The 23,359-nt window shown below is 49.0% G+C and overlaps 1 protein-coding gene across 14 annotated transcripts in view; it reads left to right on the forward strand.

Moving 5' to 3' along the window:
* DOCK7 (dedicator of cytokinesis 7) overlaps positions 1 to 23,359 on the forward strand; it is a 177,487-nt gene that overhangs the window by 145,516 nt on the left and 8,612 nt on the right. For 5 of the 14 annotated variants that reach the window (XM_075320362.1, XM_075320366.1, XM_075320369.1 and 2 more), the window contains 3 exons: positions 261 to 392; positions 6,277 to 6,291; positions 13,397 to 13,531. In XM_075320362.1, coding sequence (XP_075176477.1) covers positions 261 to 392; positions 6,277 to 6,291; positions 13,397 to 13,531 — 282 coding nt within the window. The remainder of the gene's footprint in view (positions 1 to 260; positions 393 to 6,276; positions 6,292 to 13,396; positions 13,532 to 23,359) is intronic. The other 9 variants (XM_075320363.1, XM_075320367.1, XM_075320374.1 and 6 more) reach the window with 2 other exon arrangements.

Here is a 23,359-nt window from a genome sequence, read left to right on the forward strand (position 1 = left end):
CTGGTCTTGTACCTGCAGGAGCAGATGTCTTCATAATTCCTGAGCAGCTCCTCCTTCCCTTTCAAAAAGAAAGAGGGAATCTGCAGCTGTAGGAGCTGAGAGGAGGAGCTGAGGGGATATCTGCTCCTCCTCTAATCTTACCAGGCTGTCATCTGATTGGCTCAGAGCGCACAGCGCAGCGATGATGTCACAGCAGTAGGAGCCCGCACACCTCTATTCTTACCCTCCCTCATTCTCACTGATTAACGACTCTCCTCCAGGCTGGAATGTACGAGGCCGTGAACGACGTCTACAAAGTCCTCATCCCAATACATGAAGCCAACAGGGACGCCAAGAAGCTGTGTGGAATTCACGGTAAACTGCAGGAAGCGTTCAGCAAGATCGTCCACCAGGTAACGAGACCGGCGTCCCGAACTGTACGATTTCGTTCCGGCGCAGTCGCCCCTGTAGTCATGTGACCTCAATACTAAAACATCAGGAATTGTCACATAGCACCCTCTAGTGCACACCGCATGTACTGCAGGACACACATTTCTTTTTCTGATTTCCTCTTTAAATACAAAATATCTACTGAAAATGAAGACGTCTCATACGTCCTCGCTGACATTTACAGTAAGACAGTGAACGTCTACAGATTAGGACACTGAGGCAGCGCTCAGTTACTGCTCCCCTGCAGTGCTGACCTTCTCCAGCAGAAGATGCAATGCACCCAGCGGAGCCGGTCACCCATCATCTGCCGACTCCTACATAAGCGGAGTCTCTTATACCGTAATAGATAAATTATCCGAGACTCCGCCACTTAGAAAAGTCCGGATATTCTGCCCTAAATATAAAGACGAAACCAAACTGCAGATAATTGTAGAGTGAATATAGATCAGAGGCAGGGAAGAAACACAATGAAAGTATCCAATGTCTCATCCATCTCTCCTGCTACACCCTGTTCCAAATTATTATGCAACTTGGATAGAAGTGTCATAAAGATGTCACTTTTTGCTTTCCCCATAAATTCCCGGATGGTCGTGTGTCTCAGGCTCTTTGGATTACTGAAATCAGTCTCAATCACCTTGGGATAATTAAGAGGAAAACCAAATTAAAGACTGTTCCATATTATTACGAAGACATCGGTTTCAAGCAATATGGGAAAGAAAAAGGATCTATCTGCTGCCGAAATGAGCGAAATTGTGAAATTCCTTGAACAATGTATGAAAACATTGGATATTTCACAAAAACGTAAGCATAATCATCTTACTCTGAAGACATTTGTGGCAAATACACATCATAGATGGGTTTGTGCAGATAAAAGCATAATGAGGAAGGTTACTTCCAGACAAATTCATCGGATTACGAAAGCAGCTGCTAATATACCATTAGAAAGCAGCAAACAGGTATTTGGAGCTGCTGCAGCCTCCGGAGTCCATGAACCTTAAGGTGTAGGATCCTCCAGAGGCTGCAGATGTGCATAAACGGATTGGCCGCCCCTAAACAGTGCTGAGAAGAAGAAACGGTTGCAGTGGGCACAGACATAGATGAAGACTGGTTATGAAACCAACTTCTTTACTGATGAGCGCTGTGCAACCCTGAATGGTTGGTCACCATGTCCCAACAAGGCTGTGATGTCATCAAGGAGGTGGCGGAGTTATATTTTGAGCCAGAATCATAGGGAAAAAACTGGTAGCCCCTTTAGGGTCCCTGAAAGTGTGGAAGGCAAAGTATATACAGTTTCTGACTCACCACTTTCTTCCTTGGTCCAAAAAGAAAAACCGAACCATCTGAAGAAAAATCATCTTCATGCTGACAACGCACCATCTTCTGTTGCAAAGAAAACCTCGGAGCCATTGGCTACAATGGGCATGAAATGAGAGAAATCATGGTGCACTCCCCAGCCTCCCTGACCTCAGCCCTATTGAGAACCTTTGGAGTATCCATAAACAAAAGATGTATGAAGAGTGGGAGGCCGATCACATCCAAACAGCAGCTCTGGGGGCGACACTGACATCATGCAAAGAAATTCATCAAAAACTCACAAATTCCATGCATGCAAGAATTGTGAAGGAGACCTCACACAAGGGTCCTATGTAACACAACCTGATAAGATAGCTTTGATAGGAAAAGCTTCTGATTTCAGTAACTGTGACCTCTGTAAATTCAAGAAATGACCATTTTCAGTTCTTTACAACCTATAAAATGTTTGGAAACTCTGTAGTGCATAATAATTTGGAACATTGCATTTTGAGTTTAGGTTTTTTTTAAAAAAAAAAAATATCCCGTTGTTATTGGGAGGTCTGCAATAAAATGTGATTGATTCTCTAACAGTTGATGATTTGCACATTGTACGGACTCATCTGCAGGGATCATATAGGAAAATTAGAGAAATAAGCATCTGCATAATAATCTGGAACACAGTGCATCTGTCTAATCTATCTTTCCATCTCTCCTTCTGCCCAGCTCTCCTTCTGCCCAGCTCTCCTTCTGCCCAGCTCTCCTTCTGTCCAGCTCTCCTTCTGTCCAGCTCTCCTTCTGTCCAGCTCTCCTTCTGTCCAGCTCTCCTTCTGTCCAGCTCTCCTTCTGTCCAGCTCTCCTTCTGTCCAGCTCTCCTTCTGTCCAGCTCTCCTTCTGTCCAGCTCTCCTTCTGTCCAGCTCTCCTTCTGTCCAGCTCTCCTTCTGTCAAGCTCTCCTTCTGTCCAGCTCTCCTTCCGTCCAGCTCTCCTTCCAGCTCTCCTTCCGTCCAGCTCTCCTTCCGTCCAGCTCTCCTTCCGTCCAGCTCTCCTTCCGTCCAGCTCTCCTTCCGTCCAGCTCTCCTTCCGTCCAGCTCTCCTTCCGCCCAGCTCTCCTTCTGCCCAGCTCTCCTTCTGTCCAGCTCTCCTTCTTCTCCTTCTGTCCAGCTCTCCTTCTGTCCAGCTCTCCTTCTGTCCAGCTCTCCTTCTGTCCAGCTCTCCTTCTGTCCAGCTCTCCTTCCGCCCAGCTCTCCTTCCGCCCAGCTCTCCTTCCGCCCAGCTCTCCTTCCGCCCAGCTCTCCTTCCGCCCAGCTCTCCTTCCGCCCAGCTCTCCTTCCGCCCAGCTCTCCTTCCGCCCAGCTCTCCTTCCGCCCAGCTCTCCTTCTGTCCAGCTCTCCTTCTGTCCAGCTCTCCTTCTGCCCAACTCTTCTTCTGTCCAGCTCTCCTTCTGCCCAACTCTTCTTCTGCCCAGCTCTCCTTCTGCCCAGCTCTCCTTCTGCCCAGCTCTCCTTCTGCCCAGCTCTCCTTCTGTCCAGCTCTCCTTCTGTCCAGCTCTCCTTCCGCCTAGCTCTCCTTCCGCCCAGCTCTCCTTCCGCCCAGCTCTCCTTCTGCCCAGCTCTCCTTCTTCTCCTTCTGTCCAGCTCTCCTTCTGTCCAGCTCTCCTTCTGTCCAGCTCTCCTTCTGTCCAGCTCTCCTTCTGTCCAGCTCTCCTTCTGCCCAGCTCTCCTTCTGCCCAGCTCTCCTTCTGCCCAGCTCTCCTTCTGCCCAGCTCTCCTTCTGTCCAGCTCTCCTTCTGCCCAGCTCTCCTTCCGTCCATCTCTCCTTCCGTCCAGCTCTCCTTCCGTCCAGCTCTCCTTCCGTCCAGCTCTCCTTCCGTCCAGCTCTCCTTCCGTCCAGCTCTCCTTCCGTCCAGCTCTCCTTCCGTCCAGCTCTCCTTCTGTCCAGCTCTCCTTCCGTCCAGCTCTCCTTCCGCCCAGCTCTCCTTCCGCCCAGCTCTCCTTCTGCCCAGCTCTCCTTCTGTCCAGCTCTCCATCTTCTCCTTCTGTCCAGCTCTCCTTCTGTCCAGCTCTCCTTCTGTCCAGCTCTCCTTCTGCCCAGCTCTCCTTCTGCCCAGCTCTCCTTCTGCCCAGCTCTCCTTCTGCCCAGCTATCCTTCTTTCCAGCTCTCCTTCTGCCCAGCTCTCCTTCTGCCCAGCTCTCCTTCTGTCCAGCTTTCCTTCTGTCCAGCTCTCCTTCTGTCCAGCTCTCCTTCTGTCCAGCTCTCCTTCTGTCCAGCTCTCCTTCTGTCCAGCTCTCCTTCTGTCCAGCTCTCCTTCCGTCCAGCTCTCCTTCCGTCCAGCTCTCCTTCCGTCCAGCTCTCCTTCCGTCCAGCTCTCCTTCCGTCCAGCTCTCCTTCCGCCCAGCTCTCCTTCCGCCCAGCTCTCCTTCTGTCCAGCTCTCCTTCTTCTCCTTCTGTCCAGCTCTCCTTCTGTCCAGCTCTCCTTCTGTCCAGCTCTCCTTCTGTCCAGCTCTCCTTCTGCCCAGCTCTCCTTCTGCCCAGCTCTCCTTCTGCCCAGCTCTCCTTCTGCCCAGCTCTCCTTCTGCCCAGCTATCCTTCTTTCCAGCTATCCTTCTTTCCAGCTCTCCTTCTGCCCAGCTCTCCTTCTGCCCAGCTCTCCTTCTGCCCAGCTCTCCTTCTGTCCAGCTCTCCTTCTGTCCAGCTCTCCTTCTGTCCAGCTCTCCTTCCGTCCAGCTCTCCTTCCGTCCAGCTCTCCTTCCGTCCAGCTCTCCTTCCGCCCAGCTCTCCTTCCGCCCAGCTCTCCTTCCGCCCAGCTCTCCTTCCGCCCAGCTCTCCTTCCGCCCAGCTCTCCTTCCGCCCAGCTCTCCTTCCGTCCAGCTCTCCTTCTGCCCAGCTATCCTTCTGCCCAGCTATCCTTCTTTCCAGCTCTCCTTCTGCCCAGCTATCCTTCTTCCCAGCTCTCCTTCTGCCCAGCTCTCCTTCCGCCCAGCTCTCCTTCCGTCCAGCTCTCCTTCCGTCCAGCTCTCCTTCCGTCCAGCTCTCCTTCCGCCCAGCTCTCCTTCCGCCCAGCTCTCCTTCCGCCCAGCTCTCCTTCCGTCCAGCTCTCCTTCCGTCCAGCTCTCCTTCCGCCCAGCTCTCCTTCCGCCCAGCTCTCCTTCCGCCCAGCTCTCCTTCCGCCCAGCTCTCCTTCCGCCCAGCTCTCCTTCCGCCCAGCTCTCCTTCCGCCCAGCTCTCCTTCCGCCCAGCTCTCCTTCCGCCCAGCTCTCCTTCCGCCCAGCTCTCCTTCCGCCCAGCTCTCCTTCCGCCCAGCTCTCCTTCTGTCCAGCTCTCCTTCTGTCCAGCTCTCCTTCTGTCCAGCTCTCCTTCTGTCCAGCTCTCCTTCTGTCCAGCTCTCCTTCTGTCCAGCTCTCCTTCTGTCCAGCTCTCCTTCTGTCCAGCTCTCCTTCTGTCCAGCTCTCCTTCTGCCCAGCTCTCCTTCTGCCCAGCTCTCCTTCCGCCCAGCTCTCCTTCCGCCCAGCTCTCCTTCCGCCCAGCTCTCCTTCCGCCCAGCTCTCCTTCCGCCCAGCTCTCCTTCCGCCCAGCTCTCCTTCCGCCCAGCTCTCCTTCCGTCCAGCTCTCCTTCCGTCCAGCTCTCCTTCCGCCCAGCTCTCCTTCCGCCCAGCTCTCCTTCCGCCCAGCTCTCCTTCCGTCCAGCTCTCCTTCCGTCCAGCTCTCCTTCCGTCCAGCTCTCCTTCCGTCCAGCTCTCCTTCCGTCCAGCTCTCCTTCCGTCCAGCTCTCCTTCCGTCCAGCTCTCCTTCCGTCCAGCTCTCCTTCCGTCCAGCTCTCCTTCCTATCTATTCATCTGTCTGTCTATCCTCTTTATCTATCCTTTTATCTATCTACTTATCTGTCTATCCCTTTATTATGTATGTATCTATCTATCTATCCTTCTATTTCTATTATCTTTATCGATCTATCCTTCTATCTATCTATCTTATCTCTCTATCCCTCTATCTATCTATACCTCCATCTATCTAACCCTCCATCTATCTATTCTATCTATCTATCCCTCTATCTATCTATCTTTCCTTCTATCTATCTATCTATCCTTCTATCTTTATTATCTTTATCGATCTATCCTATCTATCTATACCTCCATCTATCTATCCATCTATCTATTCTTCTATCCTTCTATTTATCTATCTATCTATCCCTCTATCTATCCCTCTATCTATCCCTCTATCTATCTATCCTTCTATCTATCTATCTATCTCACATGTTTGGCAGATTATCTGCAAAGAAGACGACCAGATAAAATACTAGTAACACATCTCTGCACTTGGGATTTTTCCTTTTTGCACTGACCTGTGGTATGATGTCTCTTTTTTTTGGCGCAGGGTGAGAGGAGGCCGCCGCCGCTCACCCGTCTGTGACGCTGCACTATAACTCCCAGAATGCATTGCTTGAGCCTTGGCAACATGACCTCAGTTGGTGGCTGCATGCTGGGAGTTGTAGTCCGGCGGCGGTGGCCTCCACCTGTGAGTGTGCACTGCTGACGCTGTTTTTTATCTCCTTGTTACACAGAGTACTGGCTGGGAGGTAGGTAACGTGCAGTCAGTAAAGACCACTAATAGTCTGAGCCCCTCTGCAATGCTTGTCCCACATGTGCTAGCGGTGGGCTGTGTGCTGTGACCATTAACCAGACACATTGCACCCTCTGGTCATGGTAAAGTCCAGCTAGACCTAGTGCATGACGTCCACACCGTGACACTAATCAGTGACCACCCTCATCATCCTTCAGACGTAGTGCTCTCTCCATCAACACCTGTCTCATCCCCTCCCCCGTCTCCTCCCCGCACCTCCAAAATCAAGGGGTCGATTCAGCACTCTTTATTTTTGTCTCCTGTGTAGTTTTTGGTGCTAGATTTACAGGGTGGCCGAGGACTCCATGATTTCCAAAAAATACTCCCTGGCCCCGCAGGAGGCTTTTATTGTCCCACTGCATCTAACATGAAAAATGAAGCAGTTACTAATGTTCTTGCTTGAAAACGCCCCATCTACATTTTTGTGTATGAAGCTCCTCTGCGGAGCTGTGCAGTCTGATCCCGCAGCCATCTCTCTCTCCATACCCTGAGATTACAGAATGCACTTTACATGTAACCATGAAAATGCATAGCTCTGCACAGGGACTGTGTGCACAAAACCGAAGCTAAAGGGAAACAGATGGAGGAAAGCGCCATGTCTGCAGGAACCCGACTGCACAGAGCTCATAGTCTGCAGCCGTGCAGAAAAGTGGAAATTATTTTGTCTGTTTAGAAAAGTTTTTTTATTTTATTTTCCATTGGAGAAATAAAAGACCTGAGTGCGGAGGACGGAGGAAAAAGGAACAGGCCGATGAGACCCATATATATGTATGTACACAGTGACTGCACCAGCAGAATAGTGAGTGCAGCTCTGGAGTATAATACAGGATGTAACTCAGGATCAGTACAGGATCAGTAATGTAATGTATGTACACAGTGACTGCACCAGCAGAATAGTGAGTGCAGCTCTGGAGTATAACACAGGATGTAACTCAGGATCAGTACAGGATAAGTAATGTAATGTATGTACACAGTGACTGCACCAGCAGAATAGTGAGTGCAGCTCTGGAGTATAATACAGGAGGTAACTCAGGATCAGTACAGGATAAGTAATGTAATGTATGTACACAGTGACTGCACCAGCAGAATAGTGAGTGCAGCTCTGGAGTATAATACAGGAGGTAACTCAGGATCAGTACAGGATAAGTAATGTAATGTATGTACACAGTGACTGCACCAGCAGAATAGTGAGTGCAGCTCTGGAGTATAATACAGGATGTAACTCAGGATCAGTACAGGATCAGTAATGTAATGTATGTACACAGTGACTCCACCAGCAGAATAGTGAGTGCAGCTCTGGAGTATAATACAGGATGTAACTCAGGATCAGTACAGGATCAGTAATGTAATGTATTTACACAGTGACTGCACCAGCAGAATAGTGAGCGCAGCTCTGGAGTATAATACAGGAGGTAACTCAGGATCAGTAATGTAATGTATGTACACAGTGACTGCACCAGCAGAATAGTGAGTGCAGCTCTGGGTTATAATGCAGGATGTAACTCAGGATCAGTACAGGATCATTAATGTAATGTACAATGGAGATAAATAACTCCGCCACACTATATGTTTCCCAGGGGGTTAGAGAAAACACGCACGTAATTGATTTCAAATCCTTTTCTTTTATTCGATGTGCAAAAAAAGTGAAGAAAGTGCTGTACAAAACAGAGAGTCCGCCAGGTAACAACGTTTCTGCCAAAGGCCTTCTTCAGGTCAGACAGACTGAGTAAAATATTACATATGTTACAAAAACAAAACAAAAGGACATCCATCAATATGGTTAAACAGATATACATGACATATCAATATGGTACAGTACGAGAAGCATAAACAAGTTCCGAGGAGGTAACAGCAGAGAATCAAAGGTACAGGACATTATAGGTATCGGGAAGATTTAGGGAGATCTATATCCCAAGAGGAGCAACCATAACTCTGTATTATATAGGTCTATGCAGTGGATTCGTGATTAGTAGGTGGTAAGCAGTGCAAAAATTGTAAAAAGGAGAGGCACAGGGGGCGGGAGAGCTCACCTAGAATCAACCGGAAACAACGGTAAGTGGAGACGTAGGGTACATATATGCGCTATCGACCTGTTCTAGAAAAGGTCAGTCAAAAACTGTATGTGGAATACCACGTATTAGAACAATGGAGGTAGATGCTGTAGAGACATACCGTAAAAGTGTGCACAGACACAGACAGAGTAGATGGTAGCAAATGGAAACAACTCGTATGAGGATGCGGTGGATACAATATTTGGCTCTGCAGGGAAAAGAGAATGTTCCAATAGAAGTATGATAATAATAGTAGGTGTGTTACAGACGGTATAGGGAGGATACCGACTAGTGAAGGGGGGGATCCAAACATCAAATCAAACATGGGTCTCTGCTGTAACTGGAGGCCGTGCGCAAGAGAGTGGGAAACCCAGGACCGTGGGAGCTGGTATATACAAGAAGAATCAGGTGTGTACGAATTATTAATGTTTACAAGAGAAATGTTGGGGACAAAGAATAAAAAGAAATGGTAATTTATCTCAATAGACATGCACAGTCCTAATGCGGTCTAACCCTGTATAGGGTGTATAGGTCGTAGTTCATAGTGAAACTGTGGCTGTTCCATGAATAGAGGAAAAGATGAAAAAAATGAGAATATGGATGATTCAGAATGAGATGAAGCGTATAGAGGGAGATCCAGTGTGATTTACCTGAGGTCGTTTTTCAGAACCATGAGATAAAGGGGACGCTGTATGGTCCAGGGATAAAATAGACAATGTGAGAAATAGAAAATAGATGAGGATAGGGAGATAAAGGGAAGTATCCGCATTAGGACTGTGCATGTCTATTGAGATAAATTACCATTTCTTTTTATTCTTTGTCCCCAACATTTCTCTTGTAAACATTAATAATTCGTACACACCTGATTCTTCTTGTATATACCAGCTCCCACGGTCCTGGGTTTCCCACTCTCTTGCGCACGGCCTCCAGTTACAGCAGAGACCCATGTTTGATTTGATGTTTGGATCCCCCCTTCACTAGTCGGTATCCTCCCTATACCGTCTGTAACACACCACCTATTATTATCATACTTCTATTGGAATATTCTCTTTTCCCTGCAGAGCCAAATATTGTATCCACCGCATCCTCATACGAGTTGTTTCCATTTGCTACCATCTACTCTGTCTGTGACTGTGCACACTTTTACGGTACGTCTCTACAGCATCTACCTCCATTGTTCTAATCCGTGGTATTCCACATACAGTTTCTGACTGACCTTTTCTAGAACAGGTCGATAGCGCATATATGTACCCTACGTCTCCACTTACCGTTGTTTCCGGTTGATTCTAGGTGAGCTCTCCCGCCCTCTGTGCCTCTCCTTTTTACAATTTTTGCACTGCTTACCACCTACTAATCACGAATCCACTGCATAGACCTATATAATACAGAGTTATGGTTGCTCCTCTTGGGATATAGATCTCCCTAAATCTTCCCGATACCTATAATGTCCTGAACCTTTGATTCTCTGCTGTTACCTCCTCGGAACTTGTTTATGCTTCTCGTACTGTACCATATTGATATGTCATGTATATCTGTTTAACCATATTGATGGATGTCCTTTTGTTTTGTTTTTGTAACATATGTAATATTTTACTCAGTCTGTCCGACCTGAAGAAGGCCTTTGGCAGAAACGTTGTTACCTGGCGGACTCTCTGTTTTGTACAGCACTTTCTTCACTTTTTTTGCACATTGAATAAAAGGATTTGAAATCAATTACGTGTGTGTTTTCTCTAACCCCCTGGGAAACGTATAGTGTGCCGGAGTTATCTATTTCCATTGACTCTTTTTTTCTCCGGAGCACCTATGCAAGGTGATGCGAGGTCTTTTCTCTTATTATGTAATGTACGTACACCGTGACTGCACCAGTAAAATAGTGAGTGCAGCTCTGGAGTATAATACAGGATGTAACTCAGGATCAGTACAGGATCAGTAATGTAATGTATGTACACAGTGACTGCACCAGCAGAATAGTGAGTGCAGCTCTGGAGTATAACACAGGAGGTAACTCAGGATCAGTGCAGGATAAGTAATGTAATGTATATACAGAGTGAGTGCATCAGCAGTGAGTGCAGCTCTGGAGTATTATACTGGATGTAACTCAGGATCAGTACAGGATAAGTAATGTATGTACAAAGTGACTGCACCAGCAGAATAGTGAGTGCAGCTCTGGAGTATTATACAGGATGTAACTCAGGATCAGTACAGGATAAGTAATGTAATATATGTACACAGTGACTGCACCAGCAGAATAGTGAGTGCAGCTCTGGAGTATAATACAGGAGGTAACTCAGGATCAGTACTGGATAAGTAATGTATGTACAAAGTGACTGCACCAGCAGAATAGTGAGTGCAGCTCTGGAGTATTATACAGGATGTAACTCAGGATCAGTACAGGATAAGTAATGTAATATATGTACACAGTGACTGCACCAGCAGAATAGTGAGTGCAGCTCTGGAGTATAATACAGGAGGTAACTCAGGATCAGTACTGGATAAGTAATATATGTACACAGTGACTGCACCAGCAGAATAGTGAGTGCAGCTCTGGAGTATAATACAGGATGTAATGTCTTTATAATCTGATATGGAATTTTAATGCATACAATCAGATTTTAGCGTGTACAGACGATTTGCACCAAATGTTGTTTATTTTATTGTTACTCTTTGGGCCATTACTTCCTTTCAGGCAGATTTTTTCGGCCTGCCCTGAGTTTAGCTAAATCGACCCCTGAATTTGCTGTCCTCCCGTGTTTTTGCTCCTGCATGCCGCCATCCATTCATCGTCACCTTACAATTGCTTTATCTGAAAGGTTCGGGATCGGTGTCTTGCTCAGCAGTTGTGGACCCTACGTACTTGCTGGCACTTGTAGTTCCACAACGTTTCGTCAGGCACCGATCGCTTATCTTCGCTGGTCGTGCATGTGGCTTGTATTTAACCCTTTCCTCTCCATCCTAACCCCGCTGGCCTGTGCATCGCCCTCCTTCCCCGGCACCTCATCCCTATCATTGCATTTGTACATTTTCCAGTTGAATATTTTGTTTTTCTCCATGTTAGTTTTTTGACGAACCCTAATTAAAATATTTTCTTTTTTTTTTCTCCCCACCCCTCCCCCGCCCTTCACCCACTGTCTTCCCCGGTCGCTGACCCTTCTCTCCCCACTTTTTACTCTTGTCTGTTGTGGTAAGTTCCATCTCGTGGATATTTAGTTTTGTCTCATTTAACTTCAGCCAAGAGAAAAAATAAATAACGATTCACCCTTAATGCGCCAGATTACCGGGGTGTTTTTTTGTGATTATTTTTTTTATTTTATATATATTTTTTTTAATTTTTGTTTTGAATTGGATTTAACTTTAAAAAATAATAATAATAAATAATAATAATTTCCACCCTTTTAGTGAACTGTAACTTTTCCCACTTACAGTTTTCTATGGTGGGTGTAAGGACGGACCCGGCTGGCGCTGCGTTTCCCTCTGTGATGATGTGAATGATCCCCTCCCCCCTCCGATCCCCCCGCAGCACTGACGAGAGGGGTTCACCGTGCGTTATATAACCATATGGTGGCTGTGCGCTATCTCTCAGCTCTGTTAACGGCTCTGCGGTGTAATCTCCTCTCTCATGCCGCCCTATTATTTTTTCCCCCCCTCTGGAAAATAATAGGTTAATCAGCGCTTTAGTTTCCTGTAATCCTCTGTGCTGCTGTGCGCGCCGTCTGCACCGGTCCCGTATAGTCTTCACATTGGCCACACACACACACACACTGTAGAGATATCTGGTCATCCCCAGGTCTAGGCCCTCACATCAGGCTCTAAGCTGGCAGAACATGCTGGGAGTTGTAGTTCTGCAACAGCTAGTGGCACCACTGTGTAGAATGGAGGCTGTCAGGCATTAAAAATGCTATTTGCAAAAGTATGCACACCCTTTTAGTGCAAATAATCACTAGACGGTAAGGGTCAGCAATACCCTAGCCGTTTAGTGATTATTTGCACTAAACGGTGTGCATACTTTTGCAAATAGCGTATTTAATGCTCAAATGCACCCAAAAATGTAAAACAAAAACTTTGCAAAGTCTTCTATCTCTTCCCGTTTCATGAATACAGCTTATATGCAAACCGATAGGTCTCCATAGTTACAGGCTACAAACAAACCCCGTGTGTAGACTAATCTCACAGTCCTGGCTTATTCTTACCCTTGTCTTAAAGGGAGCACTACGTGACTGCAGGATCAGACCGCACAGATTTTGTTTGTTGCCTGTAACCATGGCAATGCATAGAAGCTGTATACACAAAACGGGAAGATTTAGGAATTGCAAAGTGTCTTTATTTCATTGTTTGCATTTTTCGATGTATGCATGATATATACAGAATGTCTTAGCCCATTGGAGCTATAAAAACAGGTTTGCAAAAGTATTCATACCCTTTCAGTAAAAGTTATCGTTGAACCAGCTGATTGAGTGAGATGCAGCATTTAGTGAGTGCACTTGAATCTTGGCTCCATTTTTGCTGCCTAAGTGCAGCAGAACGGAGCATTTTTTGCAAAATCCTGGGGAAAATGCATCTTTTTTGCTTTGAATTTGGACAAAAACGCGGTATCGTTGCCAAATGTGATCAGGGGTCGCCTTGATGATGTTCTTTGGTCACCTTGCATCGGCCTGGAGTGGGATCATATTCCTTTCTGCATTCAGAGCTGCATTCTGCTGTCGTGTCTTTTCCTGCTGGTTCAGTGTCTGCACCGATAATGCTCTGCTGCAATGCATTGTGGGAGACGCAGCGATTATGCCGGACAGTTTTCAGTAGTCTGATGCAGAAACCACTTCAGCTTTCACAATGCATCCGAATACTTTCAGTGTCTATCTGAAAGACAGAATTGTGAATGCAGCTCTGAAGCATATGACGGTATGTACCTGACGATCCGCGCACGAGAAGTGGAGCAGAGTCTTAATGTTGTGTATTGGTGATTTCTTTCTGCCGATCATTACCCTTGTGATCATTTAGCCGCTCTCCTCTCCTCAGGACATGAAGAGAATGTTTGGGACGTATTTTCGTGTGGGGTTTTACGGAACCAGATTTGGAGACTTAGACGAACAAGAGTTTGTTTACAAAGAACCAGCAATAACCAAACTGGCGGAAATATCCCACCGGCTGGAGGTAACAGGGGTCCACACAATACTAATGATGTCTATAGGATTCCGGTCATTAAATGGATAAACCCACTGTACCTGTATTATCTTTATAGAGAGACAGGGTGACAGTACTATCTGTGCCTATGACCGTTATATAGGGAGACAAGAAGGCAGCACAATCTATTCCTACATCACTTAGTATTGCCTCCTTTTCGCTATATATCCGTGCCTACTTCTTCATTTCAATAGAGACAGAAAGGCAGTACTATCTGTGCCAACCTCCTTTTTATATAGGGAGATAAGGCAGTACTATCCCCTGTATCATTTAGACAGTGAGGTTGTATCTGAACCTACATAATTTATATAGGGAGACAGGAAGACTGTTCGCTCCCCCTGCACCATTTATATGGATAGGGAGGCAGTCTGGGATCATTTATGTAGTGATACAGTACTATATGTGAGTACATAATTCTTATAGAGAGACAGGGAGGCAGTACTATCTGAGTCTATACTATTTAAGTATAGATACAAGAATGCTGTACTCTGACAACTTTATTCAGATATGAATACAGGAAGATGGTACTTTCTGTGAATACATTTATTTAGCAAGACAGCAAGGTTGTACTATCTGTACCTACACCGTGTACAGGGAGGCTGTACTGTGTGCATTCATCATGTTCAGGGGGAGGCAGTACTATTTGTGCCTATATAATGTACAGACAGGCTGTACTATGTGCATTCATCATGTTCAGGGAGAGACAGGGAGGCAGTACTATCTGTGCCTATATAATGTACAGACAGGCTGTACTATGTGCATTCATCATGTTCAGGGAGAGACAGGGAGGCAGTACTATCTGTGCCTATATAATGTACAGACAGGCTGTACTATGTGCATTCATCATGTTCAGGGAGAGACAGGGAGGCAGTACTATCTGTGCCTATATAATGTACAGGGAGGTTGTACTATTTGCATTCATCATGTTCAGGGAGAGACGGGGAGGAAGTAGTATCTGTGCTGCCTCCCTTTACACTATATAGGCATAGATAGTATTGCTTCCCTGTACACTATATAGGCATAGATAGTACTGCCTCCCTCTATATTATATAGGCACAGATAGTACTGCCTCCCTCTACATTATACAGGCAAAGATAGTACTGTCTTCCTGAACACTATATAAATCAAAAAAAGGTCTGTGGAGCCTCTTTTAGAAGATTCGACACGGAAAATAGCCAGATATCCCTCCGGGAAGGACCTAGCCAAGGAGTGGCTCTTTCTTTTTCGCTCCTAATTGGGAGACCCAGACAGTGGGTGTATAGCTACTGCCTCTGGAGGCCGCACAAAGAACTACACTTAAAAGTGTAAGGCCCCTCCCCTTCTGGCTATACACCCTCCCGTAGGAGTACGGATTCCTCAGTTTTAGCTTTGTGCGCAGGAGGTCAGACACGCACGCATAGCTCCATTGTTTTTAGTCAGCAGCAGCTGCTGACTATGTCGGATGGAAGAAAAGAGGGCCCATACAGGGCTCCCAGCATGCTCCCTTCTCACCCCACTGTATGTCGGAGGTGTTTGTAAGGTTGAGGTACCCATTGCGGGTACGGCGGCAGGAGCCCACATGCTGATTCCTTCCCCATCCCTTTTTACAGGGCTCTGGGTGAAGTGGGATTTACTGGTCTCCAGGCACTGAGACCGTGCTCCATCTACAGCCCCTGGAGAAGATGCTGGATGGAGCGGAGTACATCAGGGACATGGCCCTGCTTCCTCAAGGTACTCTGTGTCCCCGTGCATTTGGCGCTCACACCGCAGCATGCTGGGTGTTGTAGTGCGCCGGGGGACATCAGCGCTACGGCGCTTGTGCCATGGCCTCATTCAGCTTCGCTGAAGCAGGCACACTTCTGGGAATCGGTCGCGCCGGCCGCTGGGACTGCGGCGCGGCTGGCACTTGTGGTGCGCCGGGGACTTCAGCGCGGCCCGCGCTTTTACGGCGGCCGCGCTGATAACTCGAGTCCCCGGCTTTTGCGGCCTGCTTCCGTTCGTTCCCGCCCCCAGACCTGCCAGTCAGGAGAGGGGCGGGACGCTGGCCACTTCGGGGAATCGGTCACGCCGGCCGCTGGGACTGCGGCGCGGCTGGCACTTGTGGTGCGCCGGGGACTTCAGCGCGGCCCGCGCTTTTACGGCGGCCGCGCTGATAACTCGAGTCCCCGGCTTTTGCGGCCTGCTTCCGTTCGTTCCCGCCCCCAGACCTGCCAGTCAGGAGAGGGGCGGGACGCTGGCCAGTGCATCAGCACCGAGGGCTGGAGTCGTTTTTACATACTCCAGCCCTCACAATCGGCACAGAGGGGACACTGTTTCCCGCACTTTTGTTTGGGAACTCCCACGGACCGCCCCTCTCCACAGACGCCGGCAGCCATTCCTGCTGACACGCTGAGCTGCAGAGGGGAGCCGGGGAGACCCAGACAAGGAATTCTGCGCCTCTTACCCGCTATTCAGCGGGCGGTAAGCAGCCCTCAGGGCTCACCCCCTCTTGTGCCAGTAGTATTCTTAGTATTTTGTTTCTACAAATACTTGGTATTACATAGCGCTGGTCGCCCTTTGGCTATAGACTCTCTCACATTGCAGAGAGCCAGCAGCATGTCGTCCGTAAAACGCAAGGGTGCCAAGGCACAGACATTATATGCTTCCTGCACCGCATGTGGGACTTTTCTACCGGCAGGCTCCACGGACCCCCATTGTGTGCAGTGCTCGGCCCCTGCGGCGCTTGCACAGTCGGGACCTCTGCTGGACGTGACCCAGGGTGTACCACCTGTGAATGCTGTCCAGGTGACAGGAACTGAGTTTGCAGCTTTTGCTGACAGAATGTCTCTCACTATGTCACAAATTCTTGACACATTGCGAGCTAGGCCTGTACTTCAGGCCACGGACACTGTGCAATCATTGCCCCCTGGTCCCCCTCAGCTCCAAGCTCCGGGACGGGCATATACACCTCAGGGTGAAGACTCTGACTCGGACGATGGCCCCGGGCAGCCTAAGCGGGCTCGCTATGACGGGCCTTCACATTCATCTCAATGGTCAGGGTCCCAGCGAGATGAATCTATGGGTGATGAGGCGGACGTAACTGATCAGGATTCTGATCCTGGGACCGCTCTCAATCTAGATACACCAGATGGTGACGCCATAGTTAATGATCTTATATTTAACATCAATAAGATGTTAAATATTTCCCCACCAGCTCCTCTTGTAGAGGAGTCAGCTTCGCAGCACGAGAGAATCCATTTCAGATACCCTAAGCGTACATTAAGCACTTTTCTGGACCACGCTGACTTTAGAGACGCAATCCAGAAACCCCACGCTTATCCTGAAAGGCGTTTTCCTAAACGGCTTAAAGATACACGCTACCCTTTTCCCCCTGAGGTAGTCAAGGGTTGGACCCAGTGTCCAAAAGTGGATCCTCCAATTTCCAGGCTTGCAGCTAGATCCTTGGTTGCAGTTGAAGATGGAGCGGCACTTAAAAGATGCCACTGACAGGCAGATGGAGCTCTGGCTGAAATCCATCTATGAAGCGATTGGAGCGTCATTAGCGCCTTCTTTTGCGGCCGTATGGGCACTCCAAGCTATCTCAGCCGGGCTTGCGCGAGTCGACTCTGTCACACGTGCATTTGCCCCGCAGGTAGCACCATTGACCTCGCAAATGGCGGCATTCGCGTCGTACGCGATTAATGCTGTTCTTGACGCTACAAGCCGCACGGCAGTGGCGTCAGCCAACTCTGTTGTTTTGCGTAGGGCCCTGTGGTTGAGACATTGGAAAGCAGATTCTCATTCCAAGAAGTGCTTAACCAATTTGCCTTTTTCTCGTGACCGATTGTTTGGAGAGCGTTTGGATGAAATCATCAAACACTCCAAGGGTAAGGACTCATCCTTACCGCAACACAGACAAAACAAACCCCAACAGAGGAAGGGTCAGTCTGGTTATCGGTCCTTTCGAGGACCGGGCAGGTCCCAATTCGCCTCGTCAAAAAAGACTCAAAAAGACCAGAGACGCTCAGATTCTTGGAGGTCTCAGTCACGCCCAAAAAGGACAGCCGGAGGAACCGTTGCCAAGACGGCGTCCTCCTGACTTGCGGTCTCCGATTCCCACACCCGCGGTCGGTGGGAGGCTTTCCCACTTTGGCTGTCACGCGTCAAAGACCGTTGGGTGAGGGATATTCTGTCTCACGGGTACAGGATAGAGTTCAGTTCTCGTCCGCCAACTCGTTTCTTCAGAACTTCTCCACCACCAGACCGAGCCGATGCTCTGTTGCAGGCGGTGGCCGCTCTAAAGGCGGAAGGAGGGGTGACCTCCGTCCCTCTTCAGGAACAAGGTCACGGTTTTTACTCCAATCTGTTTGTGGTCCCAAAAAAGGACGGATCGTATCGACCCGTCCTGGATCTAAAGTTGCTCAACAGACACGTAAAAGTCAGGAGGTTCCGGATGGAATCCCTACGCTCCGTCATAGCCTCAATGTCTCAAGGAGATTTTCTAGCATCAATAGATATCAAAGATGCGTATCTTCACGTGCCGATTGCACCAGAGCATCAGCGTTTCCTACGCTTCGTCATACACGACGAACACCTACAGTTCGTAGCGTTACCTTTCGGTCTGGCAACAGCCCCCCGGGTCTTCACCAAAGTCATGGCAGCAGTAGTAGCTGTTCTGCACTCGCAGGGTCACTCGGTCATCCCGTATCTAGACGACCTGCTTATAAAGGCACCCTCTCAAGAGGCATGCCAACACAGTCTGAAGGTGGCACTAGACACTCTCCAGAGTTTCGGGTGGATTATCAACTTTCCAAAGTCTCATCTAACCCCGACCCAATCTCTGACTTATCTTGGCATGGAGTTTCATACTCTCTCAGCGATAGTGAGGCTTCCACTGGACAAGCAGTGCTCGCTACGGACTGGAGTGCAATCTCTCCTTCAGAGCCAGTCGCACTCACTGAGGCGCCTCATGCATTTCCTAGGAAAGATGGTAGCAGCAATGGAGGCAGTCCCGTTCGCGCAGTTTCATCTGCGCCCTCTACAATGGGACATTCTACGCCAATGGGACGGGAAATCGACGTCCCTCGACAGGACTGTCTCCCTCTCTCAGACTGCCAAGGACTCTCTGCGTTGGTGGCTTCTCCCCACCTCATTGTCACAGGGAAAGTCGTTCCTTCCCCCGTCCTGGGCAGTGGTCACGACGGATGCGAGCCTATCAGGGTGGGGAGCGGTGTTTCTCCACCACAGGGCTCAGGGGACGTGGACTCAGGAAGAGTCCACCCTGCAGATCAATGTTCTGGAAATCAGAGCAATCTATCTTGCCCTGCGAGCCTTCCAACAGTGGCTGGAAGGCAAGCAGATCCGAATTCAGTCGGACAACTCCACAGCGGTGGCATACATCAACCACCAAGGGGGAACACGCAGTCGGCAAGCCTTCCAGGAAGTCCGGCGGATTCTGACGTGGGTGGAAGACACGGCATCCACCATATCCGCAGTCCACATCCCAGGCGTAGAAAACTGGGAAGCAGACTTTCTCAGTCGCCAGGGCATGGACGCAGGGGAATGGTCCCTTCACCCGGACGTGTTTCAGGAGATCTGTCGCCGCTGGGGGATGCCGGACGTCGATCTGATGGCGTCACGGCACAACAACAAAGTCCCGGTTTTCATGGCACGGTCTCACGATCACCGAGCTCTGGCGGCAGACGCCTTAGTTCAAGATTGGTCGCAGTTCCGGCTACCGTATGTGTTCCCACCTCTGGCATTGTTGCCCAGAGTGCTCCGCAAAATCAGGTCCGACTGCCGCCGCGCCATTCTCGTCGCTCCAGACTGGCCAAGGAGGGCGTGGTACCCGGATCTGTGGCACCTCACGGTAGGCCAACCGTGGACACTACCAGACCGTCCAGATTTGCTGTCTCAAGGGCCGTTTTTCCATCTGAATTCTGCGGCCCTGAACCTGACTGTGTGGCCATTGAGTCCTGGATCCTAGCGGCCTCAGGTTTATCTCATGAAGTTGTTGCCACAATGAGACAGGCTAGAAAACCATCCTCAGCTAAGATCTATCACAGGACGTGGAAGATATTCTTAGCGTGGTGCTTGGCTCAAGGGTTTTCTCCCTGGCCATTTGCATTGCCAATTTTTCTTTCCTTCCTGCAGTCTGGGTTGGAAAAAGGTTTGTCGCTTAGCTCTCTTAAGGGTCAAGTCTCCGCGCTATCCGTATTCTTTCAGAAGCGCTTGGCACGGCTTTCTAAAGTACGCACGTTTCTCCAAGGAGTTTGTCATATCGTTCCTCCTTACAGACGGCCATTGGAACCCTGGGATCTGAACAAGGTTCTCATTGCTCTCCAGAAGCCGCCTTTCGAGCCTTTGAAAGAGGTTCCCCTTTCTCGGCTTTCACAAAAGGTAGTTTTTCTTGTGGCGGTCACGTCTCTTCGAAGAGTGTCCGAGCTAGCGGCGTTATCTTGCAAGTCTCCCTTCCTGGTGTTTCACCAAGACAAGGTAGTACTGCGTCCAATTCCAGAGTTTTCTCCCAAGGTGGTTTCTTCCTTTCATCTCAATCAGGATATCACTTTGCCATCTTTGTGTCCGCATCCAGTTCACCAATTTGAAAAGGGTTTACATCTGTTGGACCTGGTGAGAGCACTCAGGATTTACATTTCTCGCACGGCGTCTCTACGCCGTTCTGATGCGCTCTTTGTCCTAGTCGCTGGTCAGCATAAGGGATCGCAAGCTTCCAAATCCACCCTGGCGCGGTGGATCAAGGAACCAATTCTTCACACATACCGTTCTGCTGGGCTTCCGATTCCATCTGGACTGAAGGCCCATTCTACCAGAGCCGTGGGTGCGTCCTGGGCATTGCGGCATCAGGCTACGGCTCAGCAAGTGTGCCAGGCGGCTACCTGGTCGAGTCTGCACACGTTTACCAAACACTATCAAGTGCATACCTACGCTTCGGCAGATGCCAGCCTAGGTAGACAGGTCCTTCAGGCGGCGGTGGCCCACCTGTAGGAAGAGGCTGTTTGACAGCCCGTTCATGTGGTATCTTTTTACCCACCCAGGGACTGCTTTTGGACGTCCCACTGTCTGGGTCTCCCAATTAGGAGCGAAAAAGAAGAAGGGAATTTTGTTTACTTACCGTAAATTCCTTTTCTTCTAGCTCCAATTGGGAGACCCAGCACCCGCCCTATTTGTTCTTAGGGTTTCGTTTTTCGGGTGCACATGTTGTTCATGTTGTTTCTTAAGTTCTCCGATCTTGTTATCGGATTGAATTTGTTTTTGAAACTGTTATTGGCTTTCCTCCTTCTTGCTTTGGTACTAAAACTGAGGAATCCGTACTCCTACGGGAGGGTGTATAGCCAGAAGGGGAGGGGCCTTACACTTTTAAGTGTAGTTCTTTGTGCGGCCTCCAGAGGCAGTAGCTATACACCCACTGTCTGGGTCTCCCAATTGGAGCTAGAAGAAAAGGAATTTACGGTAAGTAAACAAAATTCCCTTCTTTTAGGAGACCATCATAACCACCATATTAAGTGGCCCTTTTAGTCAATATCCAGCTCTTGACGAGTTTAAAGATAGGACAAGGAAAATACCAAGGCCAGGTATCCATCCACAGACCAGCAAGACTGATAGTTTTGTCTTGCTGGTCTACTAGGCATTGCTCCCACCTGGCCAGAATCCTACTCCACACTGATATGGTCCCCTCTCCCTCAGAGTAGCTGTCATATACCGTCCCCCAGGCCCACCCACCCAGTTCCTTGACCACTTTTCAGCCTGGCTGCCACACTTCATGTCCTCTGAATTACCAACCCTCATCCTAGGAGACTTCAACATCCCCATGAACAGCCCCTCCTCCCCATCTGCATCCCAGCCTCTATCTCTCACCACTTCCCTTGGCCTCTCACAGCTATCATCCTCTGAGACACATAAAGATGGTAACACCCTTGACCTGGTCTTTATCCGCCTCTGCTCAATCTCTCACTTTGACAACTCACCTCTGACCACAACATCCTCTCCTTCAAGCTCACAAACCCTCGCCCACCCCAGCACACTCCCACCTATCACACATTCAGAAACCTACAGACAATTGACTCTACACTCATCACTGTCCCCTATCTCCTCACTTTCCTGTCCTGATCTGGCTGTAAAGCACTACAATGACACACTCACAAGTACCCTAGACCAAGTAGCACCCCTCACCCTCAGAAAGACCAAATACAGAGTAAAACAGCCTTGGCTCTCATCCCAAACTCGATTTCTTCAACGATGCTCCAGGAGTGCCGAACACCTATGGAGGAAACCCCGCACACCAGAAAACTTCATCCACTACAAGTTCATGTTAAGGACCTACAACTATTCCCTTCACCTCGCCAAACAGACCTACTTCACCACCCTTATCTCCTCACTAGCCAACAATCCAAAAAAGCTCTTTGACACCTTACACTCCCTCCTCAGTCCCAAAGCACAGACCCCTATCACAGACCTTCATGCTGATGAACTGGCCTCGTATTTCACAGAGAAAATAGAAAACATCCGCCGAGAGATCAGGTCCCAGCCACCAAGCGTTGTGAATCCCATCCAGCTCACTTTCCACATTTGACCCAGTCACAGAGGAGGAAGTCTCCAGGCTCCTCTCCTCTTCTCGTCCTACCACTTGCCCCTCTGATCCCTTCCCCTCACCTCTTCTCCAGTCCCTCTCTCCGGTTGTCACCACTCACCTAACTAAAATCTTCAATCTCTCTCTCTTCTGGTATCTTCCCTTCCTCCCTCAAACACTCTATCATTACTCCATTACTAAAAAAAAACGTCCCTTGATCCGTCCTGCACAAGCAACTACAGACCAGTCTCCAATCTCCCCTTCATCTCCAAACTCTTGGAGCGCCTGGTCTACTCTCGTCTCACCACCCACTCTCTTCTAGATCCTTTACAGTCTGGCTTCCGCCCTTTACACTCAACAGAAACTGCCCTTGTCGAATTGACCAATGACCTTTTGACAGCAAAACGTAACGGTGACCACTCTCTGCTTATCCTTCTTGACCTCTCCGCCGCCTTCGACACTGTCAACCACCATCTCCTTCTCTCTATGCTCCATTCTATCGGCCTAAAGGACACTGTTCTTTCCTGGTTCTCTTCCTATCTTTCTGGCCGCTCGTTCAGTGTATCATTTGCTGGCTCCACATCTTCTCCTCTCCCTCTCACTGTTGGGGTCCCTCAAGGTTCAGTCCTTGGCCCTCTTCTTTTCTCCCTCTACACTGCCCCAATTGGACAGACCATCAGCAGATTTGGCTTTCAGTACCATCTTTATGCTGATGACACACAGCTATACACCTCATCCCCTGAGCTCACCCCCGCTGTACTACAAAACACCAGTGACTGCCTGACTGCAGTTTGCAATGTCATGTCTGCTCTCTATCTGAAACTTAACCTTTCCAAAACTGAACTTCTTCTTCTTTTCCCTCCATCTCCCAACCTTCCTAAACCTGACATCTCCCTCTCTGTGTGTGGCACAACGATAAGTCCTAGGCAGCAGGCCCGCTGTCTGGGGGTTATACTTGACACTGATCTCTCCTTCACCTCCCATATACAATCTCTTGCCCGCTCCTGCCGCTTGCACCTCAAGAACATCTCTAGAATCCGCCCCTTTCTCACAATGGAAACTACAAAAACCCTCACCGTGGCCCTGATCCGCTCTCGCCTTGACTACTGTAACTCTCTATTAATTGGCCTCCCCCTAACTAGACTCTCCCCTCTACAGTCCATCCTTAATGCAGCAGCCAGGGTCACCTATCTGGCTAATCGTTACTCAGATGCTTCTGCGCTGTGCCAGTCATTGCACTGGCTGCCCATATA

This window comes from Anomaloglossus baeobatrachus, chromosome 8, assembly GCF_048569485.1.
Source record: "Anomaloglossus baeobatrachus isolate aAnoBae1 chromosome 8, aAnoBae1.hap1, whole genome shotgun sequence".
Classification (NCBI taxonomy): Eukaryota; Metazoa; Chordata; class Amphibia; order Anura; family Aromobatidae; genus Anomaloglossus; species Anomaloglossus baeobatrachus.